General features: G+C 39.0%; 1 protein-coding gene across 1 annotated transcript in view; it reads left to right on the plus strand.

Annotated features, from left to right (window-relative positions):
* The window catches only part of VEGFC (vascular endothelial growth factor C), an 87505-nt gene that overhangs the window by 46497 nt on the left and 24951 nt on the right, over positions 1-16057 (plus strand). The window contains exons 2-3 of the mRNA XM_061583973.1: positions 5196-5418; positions 10425-10615. Of these exons, the coding sequence (XP_061439957.1) occupies positions 5196-5418; positions 10425-10615 (414 nt within the window). The remainder of the gene's footprint in view (positions 1-5195; positions 5419-10424; positions 10616-16057) is intronic.

A 16057-nucleotide genomic window follows, 5' to 3' on the forward strand; every position in this document is an offset into this window, starting at 1 on the left:
AATGCTCTGCGCCTTTTAGGTAGTGTAAGATCGGATAAATATGACATGAGAGTCAGCGGTTTGGTGTTATACCTATGTTTCCTAACTAACATCAAATGTTGTTGGTAGTCAATATCCCTGACTCTCTGCAAGATAGTTACCTTAGCTTTTATATGACCCATATCTAAAATCATTGGGATGGAAAATCCTAGAGATGATATTTTGTCTACCAACATCTGTTTCCATGTAGACTGGAAGCTATCTATTAGGATGTGAGAGGCCAGCGCTGTAGAGTTAAATATTAATTTTAACCAGCAAGTGATTCTATGGGCCCAGATGTGAGATTCAATAGATGGTAATCCTGTTTCCAGTCTTAAAACAAAGTTAGGTACACAGGGAGGGACTGCCAAAATAGCTCTAAGGAAGCTGTTTTGCACTGCCTCGAAGGCAGAAAAATTCAAGCATGTCGTAACTTGTGAGCCATATACCAACTGCGGTATTATTTTTGCCTTAAAGACTTTGATGATTGCAGGTATAATTTGTCCCCCTTTGTTATAGAAAAAGGATAACAGGGCTTTCAGAGTTCTTTTTGCGTTTATAATTGCCATCTTCGTATGCAGTTGCCAAGAGTTCGAGGATTGAAAAGTTATTCCCAGATATTTAAAGGCTGCTACTTGGTCTATTAGGTGTCCGTTTAGACGCCAGAGATGATTCAGCCTACTTTGTTTTTTTTAAAAAATCATAATTTTTGTCTTTTCATAATTTATTTTAAGGTGTTCATTAGAGCAGAATGTCACCAGCTCAGAGAGTAGGCGTTTTAAGCCTATGGGTGTTCTCGAAATTAATATAAGGTCATCTGCATATAGAAGAATATATCTTGGAATTTCGGCTACCCTTGGCGGGTGGGAGAGAACTGGAGCTAGGGAATTAACTATCTCATTTATATAGATGTTAAATAAAAGCGGGACCAAAATACAGCCTTGTTTGACCCCTTTAGATACGGGTATAGGGTTTGTTAGATGGCCTTTATTACTACATCTTACCTGGAGATATGTATTCCCATATAAGCCTTGTATTAATGCAAGTAAACGAGCATCCATATTGATGTTACTAAGCTTTTCCCATAATCTGGGTCTAGATATTGAATCGAAGGCTGACTTTAGGTCAATGAAAGCTGCATATAAGGCACTCCCTGATTTCCCTGTATATTTATCAACCATATGTTGAAGAACCTGGTCGATGGTTGAACGGCCCGCCCGGAAGCCTGCTTGTTCTTGGGCTAAAATGTCCTCACTTTCTATCCATGTATTTAATTTACTATATAAGTGGGCCGCATATATTTTACTGATTATGTTTAGCAGACTTATAGGTCTAAAATTTGCCGGGTCAGAAAATGATCCTTTTTTGTATATTGGGATAATTATGGCCATGCCCCAGTCATCAGGTATTAGCATAGTATGATCGATGTAAGTAAATAGGGTCGCCAGTACTGGTGCCCACCATTCAGTGTTGGTTTTGAAGATTTCCGCAGGGATGTTATCTGAACCCGGTGCTTTATTTGATTTCAAATTGGCTATTAGATCTAAAATTTCATTTTTAGTTACAGGTTCCCAATCAGGTACATTCAGCTTATTTCTGATGGATCTAGGTTGATATTCCAAGTCATTCTTATATATGTTGGCAAAATAGTTTTCCCATACCCGCGGGGAGATATAACAATCTGAATTGGTAAATGTTTTTGGCCAATTGTTCCCAATTAAACTCCAAAACAGAGTTGAATATTTTAATTTAGAAGCATAAGGGAGACGTCGCCAGATTTCAGTCAATCCTAATTTCTTTTTTTTAAAGATGCCTCCAGCATCGACAGGGATGCCGCTCAACAAGATCAGCCTCAGAAGACCTTCTTTGGATCCCACCAGTCAAAACAGCTAGACTGGTGAGGACTCGAGAGAGGGCCTTCTCAATAATAGCCCCCACCCTATGGAATTTTCTCCCAAATGATCTACGCCATCCCCTGTCTATAATGAGCTTCTGCCGGACCCTGAAGACCTGGTTTTTTAGGCAGGCTTTTGGGACGGATTAGTTTTTACTGTTTTTTAAATTTTTAACTGTTTATGTACTGTTTTATCTTGTACATCGCCCAGAGTGGCTGGACAACTAGCCAGATGGGCGACTAACAAATTTAATAATAAATAAATAAATTTAATAATAAATAAATGTATATTGTCTCCTTGCTTCACAGTATGCCTGCAATGACTCTTGAGATCGATTAAGTTCGTATGTTTTAAAAGTGATTATTAGTTGTTGTTTTCCAACACATTCCTGGTCAAACCAGGGTTTAGAATATTTCATCTTATTGTTGAATTTACTTTATGTATTTGACATCAAGGTCATTTGGAGCTTATTTGTTAACTGTTGAAATTGAGGATAGGGGTTCATCCCTTGGGTATTTGACAGTATAAGGTTCTTTAGAGCCAGGCTGTCGGGAGCGTTTAATCTATCTGTAACCACCTTTTCTATCTTGGGTATCCATTTTATCCTATCTGGGCGAATTTCATATGCAGAGCTAGGGAATGTTTGGGGATCCGTAAATATTTGGCATTCTTCAAACGACAACACAATATTTACAGGTGAATGGTCACTTTCAGGTCGATCTATTATCCTTAATTTACTGACGATTTGATACAATTCTTGAGAGACAATACCTAAATCTATTGTGGACGCTCCTCTACTTGAGAGGTATGAATATTCCCCCTCTAGGTCATCATTCGTGCGCCCATTTAGAAGGGTTAAGTTTAATTTAAATAACATCTGCATTAGACAGAGGCCTGTATAATTAATGCCTCTATCTTTTGATTGTCTTGTGGGTACACTCCCCACTCTATCACTTTGCTGGAGCTGCTACCAGTGAACTCGCTCAATAACTATTGCTGCTCCTGAAGCCTCCCCTACCTTCCCAACTCTGCTTGTTCTAGGCTAATTGGAACTCTGAGTAAGAACATGGGCTGGAGATATGCCACAATATTTTGTTGCAGGCCCCACCTTTGGACATGTAGGAGCTATGTGTTTATGGTTTTATTTTAAATGTGTATTTTTCCTGTTTTCTTTCCTTATTTAATATATTCCAGTGTTTTAAGTGATCTTAATACATTTCAGTTAGCCAACTTGTCTTGCATACAAATAAATTAATAAGAAAGATTTGTAAACATCATTTTCTATTAAAAACTCTGTCAACAAATCCTTGAAAATGAAATGTCTTGACAACTATAATCACTGTAAATGTATTAAGTTTTAATATTACACACCACACCATCAGTTATGAGCTACAGGCTCAGCCAAGTATTAAGTATTTTGACCTTTGAAATTAATAATGGGCACTTGAAGAAAAAAGTCGTAATGTGAAAATATATAATATAAACAGTATTTTACTGTTAGATTGGACAAATGCATGATCATTTATTTCAAAAAGCAACTTTTTTAAGGGTTGCTGGGGATTTTTTGGTAATAATATATATACCAAATACACTTTTCTCCAATTATCTGTCCAAACTTCGAACTAACTTGCACTTGAAGTAGTTTACATCTGATTCTAAACATTGCACCAGCCCATCAGCAGTGTTATTATATCATAATAAGACAGAATAAAAAGGAATTTCTTTATGGGGTGAAGGCATTAAATATTTGGGAGTCCAGGTACCTTGAATAAAGTATATGATGATAATTATTTTAATTATTTTTAATATTAATTGCCGGACACATTTCAACTAACTAGTCTTTTTCAATGACACACCTGCAGATTTAGAAAGGCTGCTTCAACATAATCTAGAAGGTATATACCCTTTTAAAACAATATAAAAATGTGTGTATTCAGTTTATTTTTCATTTATTACTGAAAGTAGATGATGATAATTATAGGAAACTGATAAATGAAATTAAGAGTTAGTTAGCATCATTTACACTTATTTGAGGTTAGTGTAACTGAGTTAGGATTCAGCAGAGGTCCCCCTCCCCCCTCCTCTATACTCTGCCAGCATAGAGGGTCCACTATACCTACCAAAAGCACAGTAGAGAACACACTACTGCCAGTGCTTTTCCCACTAGCATTGGTGATCATAAGCCCCCAAAACTGTGCAGGACAACATTGGCAATTGATCCACTGGATCCAAAGGTGGCCTGTTTCTTGATGAGGAGCCCAATATTGCCTGGAGCTGGCACAGCAAAAATGTGGTGATTTACCATCTCCTTACTGGTGAACAGGAAGGTTCCATGTCCAGTTTTGTCGCTCTGCCCATGTAGTTTAATTATTATAATCAAACATATTTAAAGCCTTACTTGTACTTTTTATTAGGCTACTTGTAAATATTTTAAGACAACTTAATACCATATACTTTTATGTTATTTAAATTGAGGAAAAAAGATGACACTGAAACTGTTAGCCATACTAATGTTAGCCTGTTTGAAGAGCTGTGTTCATATGTGCTTCCTAGGGATGTTCACCTGACACAAAGGTAATACACCTTTGATTTGTGATTTGGCTTACATGCATTCCAGTTGTCCAGTTTTACTTCTATGGATGTTCCAGATGGAAGCTTAATATGGAGGCAGAGGATCAGCTATTGCAAACATAATTGGCAATTGGTTTTTATAACTTACCAGATTTTCAACAGAAAGGGTAAATCCAGATTAAATGTGGAACAATATAGGCTGGCATTTTGATCCAACAATGTTGTATACATGCTGAGAAAAACTTCATTGCATGAGCAGCATCAATTCCACAACAAACACCCATAGTGAGGCACCATTAGACAAGAAAACAACATTTGAAGTTTCTCTAAATTTCACTGGCATTGCCTGGCTTGTTTCTAAATAAGTGTGCATATAATTGCATCCTAAGAGGCACTAGATGAAAACTCTTGTGTTTGTAGTTTATTCATGTTTGCCTAAAACTAGCTTTGGTATTAGTGTTTGTGTGTCAGTGATCCAACTGGCAGTTTATTTGCATCAATAATGAGACAAAACAAAATTAATATATAATTTCTTCCTTTAACAGTTATAACAAGCTTAAGGACCCAAGAATGATACCTGAAGACATTTTGATAATGAAGTGTCCATAGGGAAAGGATTTTATCTTACTTACATGCAGCTGAGCAGCATATTAATATACATCAACAATGGTGTAATGTGGAAAGTAATTATTGTTGTACTTTTTTTTTTAGCAAACTCATACAAGTAAAGAATTGGAAGAGCAGTTGCGGTCTGTATCCAGTGTGGATGAACTCATGACAGTACTTTATCCAGAATACTGGAAAATGTTCAAATGTCAGTTGAGAAAAGGGAGCTGGCAGCACAGTAGGGAACAGTCCAGCTTCAATGCAAGATCAGAGGATTCAAATCCCATAAAATTTGCTGCAGCGCATTACAGTGCTGAGATCTTGAAAAGTAAGTGTTGGAGACTTATGTTCACCAGATACTATAAATCAAAATGCTATATAATACCAGTTATGTCAAATATGTTTTGAAATCTAAGCTATGAAAACAAAAATTGCTAAAACATGTTAATACACAATTTAGCATACTCTGAACCACAAACTCTCCCTAATAACAAGAAATACTGTAAAGGTTTATAGCTTTTTGAGCCATATTGTGAAAAATAGGTAGGTGGGTTTTTTTTACAGGACAAGGATCAGCAACCTAGGCATGGCAGTCATAGGGAAGTCTAACCTAGGAAAAAAGAGGCAGACTGAATTTAAAGGACAGGTAGGCTTATTTGTCTGACATACTGTTTAGACCAAAGAGCTAGAGAGGAATAGAAACTGCTATCTAGGAGTCATTAGAGTCACATGATTTGACAGCTCTAGCTTCTGATGTCGCCTCTGGATGTAACAAATTAACACAGCAATCCTAACTCTGTTGCTATCAGTGCTGCATCCACAGCATGGCTGCTTATAGTGCCACTGGTGAAGGGAGGGGGCAGGTAAATCAGGCCTGATACCCGAGTCAGTGCCAGGGTGGCCACAGCAATCAGGCCTATATCAAGCCTGCTGCCAGTTGTGAGAATGGCTCACGATCTATTGGATACCGGGTCGACTGAGTCCTGCTCCCTCCCTGCCCTTGAAATGCCCTGTTTTGGGGCTTTCTGCTGGGCTTTTCTGGCAGGGATATCTGCCTGCTTGTACAGTAGGCGGAAGGGGGAGGTCTATGCCAACAGCGGGCAGCTAAAATGGCAGAAGCGAATGAAGGGATACCTCTGCTCAATCCAACACACACGCCTTAATCCAGGGTTGAGATTGCAGCCTTACTTTTGGGTCCCACTCCTAGTGTAGAAGACTCCTTGTCTAGAACCCTGGAGAGCCACTTCCAGTCAATATAGAAAATACTGAGCTAGATGATTCAGTAAAAGGCAACTTCCTATGTTCTTCCTATATAGCATTCCGTTCCAATGTGGGGGCTAGCTTTAGACTTGTGGACAGTTACGATGAAGAAATCTGGAAATAGGTTTGGATCTAAATTATTTTCATTCTGGCTCTGTTCTTTTTTGTAGCCTCTGTGCAGGCACATATATGGGTTCTGCACCTCAGCAGAGTATCATTTGGAACTTCTAGAGCTCAGGGAAAGGAGCTGGTGCTCATGCCACACCCACCCATTCATCAGAAGAGAGTTTCTCCATCACACATGCCTTAAGCATGTATCTTCTCACTCAGTTCTCTTTTGATCACCACATAGGCAAGAACATGAAAAAAAATTCTCAGAAAATTGCTCTTTAGTGAGTTCTCTCTGAGCCTTCCCTTTTACTTTCTTGTAGTCAAAAAGCTTTCTTTTACTTTTTATTTCTAGCTTTATTAGATAATCACTGTGTCCATTTTTGTTTGGTAGTACTGCCTTTGCATTTTCCCCATATGTCTATAGTGTAGCTGTTATCTCTTAAGTGGTGTTGAAATTCTGGGAATAAAGTGTACACATGTAATAGCAATGTCATAATCTGTGTCCAATCTGTTCAGGGCAGGACAATTACTGTTATCTGTTTAGGAAACAGTATAAAGTTGTTTCCTGTTCATTGTCAAAACTACACTAAGCAAGCTCATAGAAATTCTTTATATATGGGGAATGAGCTTTGCAAGCCACAAAATTTATGATCCTCAAATACTTCATACATAGAGCCAACGTACCTGTTCTCAGTGTCATTACCCATACTTACACCATCTGACCCAAGTGTCAATTCAACATTCTCTGCTTAGCAAAGGATCTAAGTGACACTGACTGAAAGTACTGAGCCAGAGTAATAACTCATTAGTTTCATCCAGTAACAAGTTTTTGTACATGAACCAAAAAAAGAGAAGAATTACAGTGATAATAGTCACCCCTCAACACAAGTAGCAAGCTCTGCATCAGTTCCAAGTTCGACATTGCTGAAACTCAACCAGACATGCTGATTTTTCCTATTCTGACCATCGCATCTCAGACCCTAACTCTGGACCTTAAGACTACTGCTTCAATACTGATGATTAGTCCTGCAACAGTATCTGCTTTGATCCCTTCCGTTCTAAAAGCTTCAATACCTATCACTTCAATACCTATCTCAACATCAGACAGTGCTGTTGGATTCTACACCATCAGTTTTTATTTCCCTATTAATATTGGAACCAATAGCCTCATCTGCACTTGTGTCTACATTGTATGCAATTCTTCACATTACTACATCCTTTCTTTCCACACCAGTTAGTCTCTGTGTCTTAAGATTTTTGGCCAAGACAAGTCTTCAAGTTTTCATACCAGTTGTACCTCCACTCACAATTCTGACTTCAACTATTTTTATATGTCAGATAGGGCTTGAAGACCTTCACTGGCCCATACTATGGACAGTCCTAAATCACTTTGTCTCCTGAACATATGAGAATGACTAAAGCTTTCCATCTGGCCAGTTGTGGGAACCTAGCTATCAGTGGAGCCTAGTTGCAATGAAAGAGACAAGCTGACATAAACTTGCTCAAGATACTGGTAGTTTACAAAGTTCTCCCTCCTCACAATCCATAATGGAATGGTGTGACAAATAGTAATAGACAGCATTGCCAGCATATTCTCTTTAAACCATCAGCTTGCCCAGCAGAATGGAAGATGTGCCTCACAAATAGTCCTTGAACCTTTAATATCTGCACCCCTTCTTCAGTCTCTGAAGTTAACCTCAGAAGTTAATTCTTCAGCAGAGCAGGTCAAGATTCCCATAACTAGAAGGACCTCTTTTTATACATTTTCCTGCTGTTTCTCATCATTTCAAGAGTGCTACTTAAGATCCCACTCAACAAGACAAATTGTATCCTCACTAACCTTGATGCACCAAATTGTCCCTTGGTGGCCATGACAACAATGGTTCACCAAACTGCTTTCTGCAAACAGCTGACCTCACAGAATCATAATCTGATACTCCACCACAATGTACAAATGTTGAGCTTAATGAGCTGAAGATCCAGCTTTCTTAGGAACCTCTGCAAGACTTCATGATGTTCTTCCATGAGGCAATCCTATCCTTTAAAGTAGATCCAGTTCTTATTACTTTTGCAAACTCTATATCATACTTTAGAGTATATTCTCAACCTGCGTGCTCAAGTTATGACTATCTGAACTCAATGGTCTGCAGTTTCTGCATTACAGCCTCCTGCTGAAAGAATGTTAAATGTTTGTTCACCCATTCATTGAATGTTTCTTTTAAGGTCTTAGCAGTTTACAATTGCCAGTACCAGCAGCCAGTCCTAGAGTTTTCCTACATCCTCACTAATGTGAAGTCCTTTGAACTCATGGCAACGTGTGATGTGTCCCTCATAATCATTCTTTTGGTGTCCATACATTGCCAAGGACACCCAGTAAACAATGTGCTCTACATTCTGATTCAATGTAATGGTGTGTAAACAGAGACAAGTTTGTGCTACATCCTGATATGTCATTCCTCCCTTAGGTTGTTTCACATTTTCATCTCAACCAGAACTTGATTGTTCCAGTCTTTTTGCAAACCCCAAGGGTGATGCTGAGTATACTGTCTGTACATGGATGCTTGGAGGGACTTTCATTTTCTGTCTGAACAAAACAACTGCTTTCCATAGCAACATAAACACTTTATCTTGCTATGGGAATCTGAAAAAGGGCTTTTGTGTTTTCTCCCAATAGCTGTCATGCTGGACTTAGACAGCCTCCCCTATGTGGAATTTCTAGTAGATTCCTGCTAGAAATATGGGCACTTCTACCTTTTTCTAGGGTATTTCATTACTATAACTACAAAATAGCTACCCATCTACTTTGATGAAGCATTATATTTTGGAAGTGAAAATAAAGTCTGACTCAACCTTTGTGAGAGCTCTCCTCAACAGGTTTTTTTCATAGTAAAACTAGCACTTGCTTCCAGGTATGTTGACTGTCAGTCTTCCTTATGAGTACTGCACAGAGACTATGAAGAAGAAAAACATGTTGCTTACCTGTAACTGATGTTCTTCAAGTGATCATCTGTGAAGTCACAATCCACCCTCCTTTCCCACTGCAGGTGTCTCCTTTCTTTTGGTGGGATATTTTCACAACTGTCATGAAGAAACTGAATAGAAGTACACGTACTGCCCCTTCAGACATATGTAACAGAAAAATATCTCCCTTTTGAGGGTTAGGGGCATGAGCATCAGCTCTCTGGCTTGAGCTCTAGAAAGTTCCAGGATGGTGCTCTGCACAGGCACAGATCCCCTTTTTGTGACTACATATATGACCACTCAAACAACATCTATTAAAGGTAAGCAACATCCATTTTCTCACCTAACACTGTAGCTTTTTTCAACTAAGCTGTCTCTACAACTATTGAAACCTTGCTAAAGAGCAATTCAATAACCATTTATACATACATAAGTGCTAGAGACCCAAGCAAATATTTGGTTGGTTATTTCAAGTCAATATGTGATTCCCCAACCTCTGAAGCTCCAAGGCATATCTACTGCTCTTCTCTGCCATCTTTCAGTTTTTCTTTCTCAGACTTCTCCTTTTGGCCTTCCCTTAATTTCTCTGAACTATCTTCTGACACTCTTTGCTTAGCCTCTGGCTGCCGTAGGCCAGCTCCTTGCTCAAACTCTTACCTCTTTCCTTTCTTCAGCTCCTGCTTTGTCTGCTCATTGTTCCCTAAATCCAGCTGTACCCTCCTTCTTGCCCTGCCCTCCTTTAGTGAGTGACTTACCCAGAGACAGTTCTAGTCTGCTCCACAAAACATTTGCACCAGTGACCCAAGTGTGCCGCTCTTATAAAAAATAGTATTAGAAAACTGGGATTACAGAACTCTTAACTTTTTACAATGCCTATATAAACAAGTTATATATAAAAACATGGTCCATTTAATGAGCATGTTTTAACTTATTTTAGGGAATCTAATTTTGAACTATTTAAATAACTGTTATAACCTATGAGCTTTCCCTGTAACTTGGCAGGTATTGATAATGAGTGGAGAAAAACTCAATGCATGCCACGTGAGGTATGTGTAGATGTGGGGAAAGAGTCTGGAGCAACAACAAACACCTTCTTTAAACCTCCATGTGTGTCCATCTACAGATGTGGAGGTTGCTGCAATAGTGAAGGGCTGCAGTGTATGAATATCAGCACAAACTACATCAGTAAAACGGTAGGTTGCTACCTCATCTACATTCTGAGTTTATTTTAATTTCTAAGTGTCTGTGTGTGATTGAAATATTCATTGAAATTTTGATATATTTTAAAAATAATACATTTAAATTATTGTTTAAATTGCAAAATATGATATGAATAAATTTGTTTCAGAACTGCAATAGTTCAGAAAGTATTAACTATAATATAGAGCTGTGTAAGTGATAGAACTGAGGGGGTAAAATAGCAAAAATGGAAGATTTAGGACATGGAAATGTTCTACAAATATCTTCTGGTCTCACAGTCCTGATCAGCAGTCTCAGAGCTCAGTAGACAGTTCTAATGCGATGAAAAGAGTAGGATCCCAATCCTGTTTACTCAGAAGTACGTCTCTCTGAGTTCAATATACTTTACTGCCCATTAATTGTGTTTATGACTGCAGCCTAAGGTTACTGATACTGATCTGTAGGCAAAGACTGTTTAGAAAGATCTCAAGCACTGTCTCAATAGTGTGACTGGCAAGTGTCAAGGCATTTCTAACACTGAAATCATAGCTTGTTTAACACCTTTTCTCAAAAAGATAGAATTTGATATGAAGCTGCAAATAGTCACAGACTAAATACTGAGATTTCATAGAATCATAGAATAGTAGAGTTGGAAGGGGCCTATAAGGCTATCAAGTCCAACTCCCTGCTTAATGCAGGAATCCAAACCAAAGCATTCCCGACAGATGGCTATCCAGCTGCCTCTTGAACGTCTCCAGTGTCAGAGAGCCCACTACCTCTCTAGGTAATTGGTTCCATTGTTGTATGGCTCTAACAGTTAGGAAGTTTTTCCTGATGTCCAGTCGAAATCTGGCTTCCTGCAACTTGAGCCCATTATTCCATGTCCTGCACTCTGGGACGATCGAGAAGAGATCCTGGCCCTCCTCTGTGTGGCAACCTTTCATGTACTTGAAGAGTGCTATCATATTTCCCCTCAGTCTTCTCTTCTCCAGGCTAAACATGCCCAGTTCTTTGGCTAATCTTGTTTTGAGCAGGGACAAAAGTAAAATGAACAGTGACCCAAGACATATCAAACACACCTTCCCCAAAGAATTAATTAACAGCCCCAGTGAAGAACCCATATTCTTCAGGCAAGTTTTCCCTAAGTAGCATGGGCTTGTTCCAGCTTGCAAGTGGCTGATATACCCTCTGCATTGTTCTTGATAAAGAGTGGCAAATTTATTTAGTATACAAGAATACATAAGCTGCTTATAAAACGCTTTAGAATTTCAGCTATTTTGTTTAATGACATACAAATGCACTTTGTTACAATTTACCATAAACACAGAGGATTCCAGAATGTGGCTGGGGAGAGTATTTTCCTACTTTGGCTATTGTTGGGGTATTTCACTAGACTTCATTTGTGAATTTCTTGTTGCTGAGTATTTATTTTAATAAGTTGTAAATCCACAAGAATAATAACATCAGCAGACCAATCAACACTAAAAGTCCCATGATTTTCTAGCCTGCCCCAAATATTAATCAAAATAATATTTTATACAAGTCAGTAAACCAGAAATGTCCATGCAATTGAGTTTCTTTTTATTGACATTTAATTTTATTAACATTTGAGCCTCAGAAATGACATTTTCAAACTATTTCTTCAACTGTGCTTACTGGGGGGGGGATTAAACCAAGGCTAAGAATAGGAGTTCACAGATCAAGACCCCTGAACTCACTATACAGCCATTTGTCTACTGGGATTTTCAGGTTCTAGCATCATTCAGATCTCTATAAAGACAGACATATTTTTCTCCATGGCTTGTTTTATGGACTTTGTAGGGAAAACATATCTCAAAATAGATTTAAAGATATTTGAGAGGTATTTTCTCACAGAAGAAAACAGCAGTTTTAAGTGGCTTGTAGCATTTGACACATACTTTACATTCACACACACAATTTGGAGATTGTGCATTCATGGGATGCTTGAGTCATTTGTGATAAATGGAATTATTTTTCCCATGCATTTTTGTTCATTTAGTGCAACGACATTGATGATTTAGTAAGTGTTATCACCATTGCCATATATATTGCATTTTCTTTTACAACATTTTGACTTATTTCTATGTTTTACAATACATCTTGCTTTCATTGACGGAAAGCAGCAGAACATATTAGTATATATTTACCCAGTTTAATATTATGATTATCAGTTCCTATATTAATTAGAGAATCCTGTTTGAGCGAACAATTCAGCTAAGGTCATGCACTTTTTGGTCTAATTGGATTCAGCGGGACTATTAACCACAAGCTTAAATCTCTCCCACTGAAATCAATACAAAAAGTGTTTGATTTTGGCTGCATCATAACCCAACTTTTTTAGAATATAGATGGATGCAGTCAAGCTAGGTAAATTAAATAGAAGGATAAAATATGTTAATAAGACATTTTTCTCATTTCTGGAAGCAATAGAATCCTTTCAGTCAAATAACTTAAAAAAACCCTGCAATTTCTAAAACCTAATCACGCGATATTATTTTAATTGAAAACAAAATATGGCCTATTCTATATATTAATGTTACTTTAGGAAAAGATCATGAAAAATAAAAATCTGAAAAGAAGCCCACACTGACAAAATGTGAAGAAAAATATAACTGCAGAGATAATCAAGATCTAAGAGCACAAGATGGCAAGGGCCCCAGTTACCCACACTGTAATTTCATGCAATTGCTGGGAGAAAAGCTCATAATCTTACCAGTTAATGTATGTGGATGTGTTACCATCTGCATAAGAAAGAGATGGATGACTCATCCTCATATGTATAGTGTTAGAGATGCTGATGATTGCATTGCACTGGTAGCTTATGTAAGTTGTCATTTGACCATCCTCTTGCACTTGACCTCAGTGTATTCACATCTTTTATCTATAGAAGGCTGTAGGTGTTGGTGAGGCAGTGCAGGTAGGGCTTCCCAACACTGTGAGTCATTGCTGCAGACTCAGAGGGGGAGGAGTGATGCATGGGGAGCTCGGTGCAGTGCCTCATGCAGCAGCAGAGCCAATCTGATGCTCCTGCTGCCACACACACCAAGCTCCCTCTACTTCACCCTTCTCAGTCTGTGGCAGTTACCCGCAGAGCTGGGAAGCCAAGAGAGCAACAGAGCCCCACCTGTGCTGCCCCACCAGCTGCTACTGGTAGGAGGGATGGAGAACCTGTGGCCTTGCAAACACTCTTGGACTCCAACTCCCATTGGCTATGCTGGCTAGGGCTGATGGGAACTGAGTCCTACAACAACCGTGATATACACATTTTGATTGTTTAGTGACATACAGTGTTATACATTCTCCATCTACCCACAAGGAAGGCAGATATTTGGAAGTGTCATTTTTGTCACATGTAGTAGTATTCGGTGTGATTTTGCATGCATTAAGCATTTGCTTTCCACATAATCCTATAAGCAAACCTATTGCTGCATTGGGGAAAAGATTTGCATCCTTAAGTAAGGAATTCAGTGCTGCCTATGTGGTGTTTTTGTAGCTGCTGATAGAAATTATTAATCAAAATATAAATCAGTTCACTGGTGAAAAAATGTTCTACAGAATCCCACTGAATACTTGTTGGATTGAATAAGAGTGAATCCAGAAAGACTCTTTATCTAATAATCATCAAGGAAAATGTTGAAGATGTGCAGTATTAATTGAGTTATTTAATCAGTTGTTTTCAAAGGGTTTTAACAAGCGAGAGTACGAATAAATGTGCATGCAATGTAGATTGAATTATAGCCATTGTTAGTTGTGACCCCCATCCCACCGAAAACCAGCCTTGATTGCTATCTAACCAGAACCCCTGATTTGTTCTTGGCTGCTGATTGTGGCTCATTTGGGAGCAGCAAGCCACAGTTCTTTGTTTGAATGTAAGAGGAAGTTAAGGTCTCCTGGTTTGTTTATTCTGTTTACACCAGGGAAGGAGCAAAGCGGGAAAGATTGAGCAGCATGCATCAGCCTATTCCTGATAAGCCACAATGAGTCAAAATATCTGGCAAATTGTCATGTGCAAACATACCCAGTGGTCCCCATTGTTTTTTTACAGAACAAAATAGATTGATTGCAATATGGGACATGGCTGAGAAAGGGCACAACCAGAGTCTCCTCTAGCACTGCTGTCACAAAGGGCAGGGAACAGCTTTGACACCCACACCAATTGTATCCCTGAGTGCAACTTTTTACGTTCATCCATATAAATTAGTGTTATCTAAGGACAATGTTGAATTCTGGATAAAAGTTCTTACTATCCAGAACTCTGTGTGACCTGGCCTTTGTCTATTGGGATCCTCCATGTTGGGTGCAATGTGTGTCTGTGCACCAAGACACAATGTGCCCTCCTCAGTTTACAGACCCTTCCTCCAAACACATATTCAGTAAGGATTTCACTTGTCTTTCCCTCCTATATATATATATATATCAGCCACCAACTTTCTGTCCCAGTCTCACAACACTGTATCACATTTTTGGACCAAACTAGACCAAACTATTCGCTCATACTGCTCATAGTTAAAACACCAACACACAAGCAAGAAGCAGTGCCACACTGAATAGCCCTTCCCCTGGCTACCACATGTAGAATGCAAATAGCAAGGAGAGAGCTTTCAAATGTACAAGCTTCCATTTTTGCATTTATTTATTTATTTTATTTGTTAGTCGCTTTTCTACACAAATGTGTACTCAAAGCGACTTAGAGTTAACAAAAAAAATTAAAACAAAAAGATTTTAAAAGTATATAAAAAGTTAAAAACAAAACAGTACATTGGTGGTGGAGCAACCCTTGTTAGCAATGCTACACAACAGAAGCCCTCTAGCAGCCTTCCAAAGTTAAGAACTGAGAAATGTTTTTGCCTGGCACCTAAAGATCAATAATGATGGTGACTGGCGTATTTTCCTGGTGAGAGTATTCCACAAATGGGGCAACAGCCACTGAGAAGGCCTGTTCTTGTGTTGCCGTTCTCCACACCTTCAGAGGGGGCAAATGAAGAAGAGCCTCCGATGCCAAGCACAGGGTCTGGGTTGGTACATATAGGGAGAGGCAGTATTCTTTGCATGTTTCATTTTAGGCACAGAAACCAGGGAAAAGAGTCAACCTAGCATGGCCCCACTTCCCTCTTGGTGTAGAATGCCCCAATGAGGCTATATAACATGACATTATTCATATCCAGGGCTGGTGCCAGGCATGCTGGGGCCCTTGGGCTCCAGCCTGCCCTGGCAGACGCATGCATGCACGTACACCACACCTACCTACCTTTCCCTTGGTGAATACTGCTCGCGCTCTGCATGCATGCCTGCCATTACCCAAGATGGTGTCTAAGGCTTCCCTAAGGGGCTGATGCCTCCACTGCCATCTTGGTTGAAGGCATGCATGCATGCTGTGCACCCTGCCATCAACCAAGATGGCAGCAGGGACATCAGCCACTTTAGGAAACCTCAGC

This window comes from Rhineura floridana, chromosome 9, assembly GCF_030035675.1.
Source record: "Rhineura floridana isolate rRhiFlo1 chromosome 9, rRhiFlo1.hap2, whole genome shotgun sequence".
NCBI classification, from domain to species: domain Eukaryota; kingdom Metazoa; phylum Chordata; class Lepidosauria; order Squamata; family Rhineuridae; genus Rhineura; species Rhineura floridana.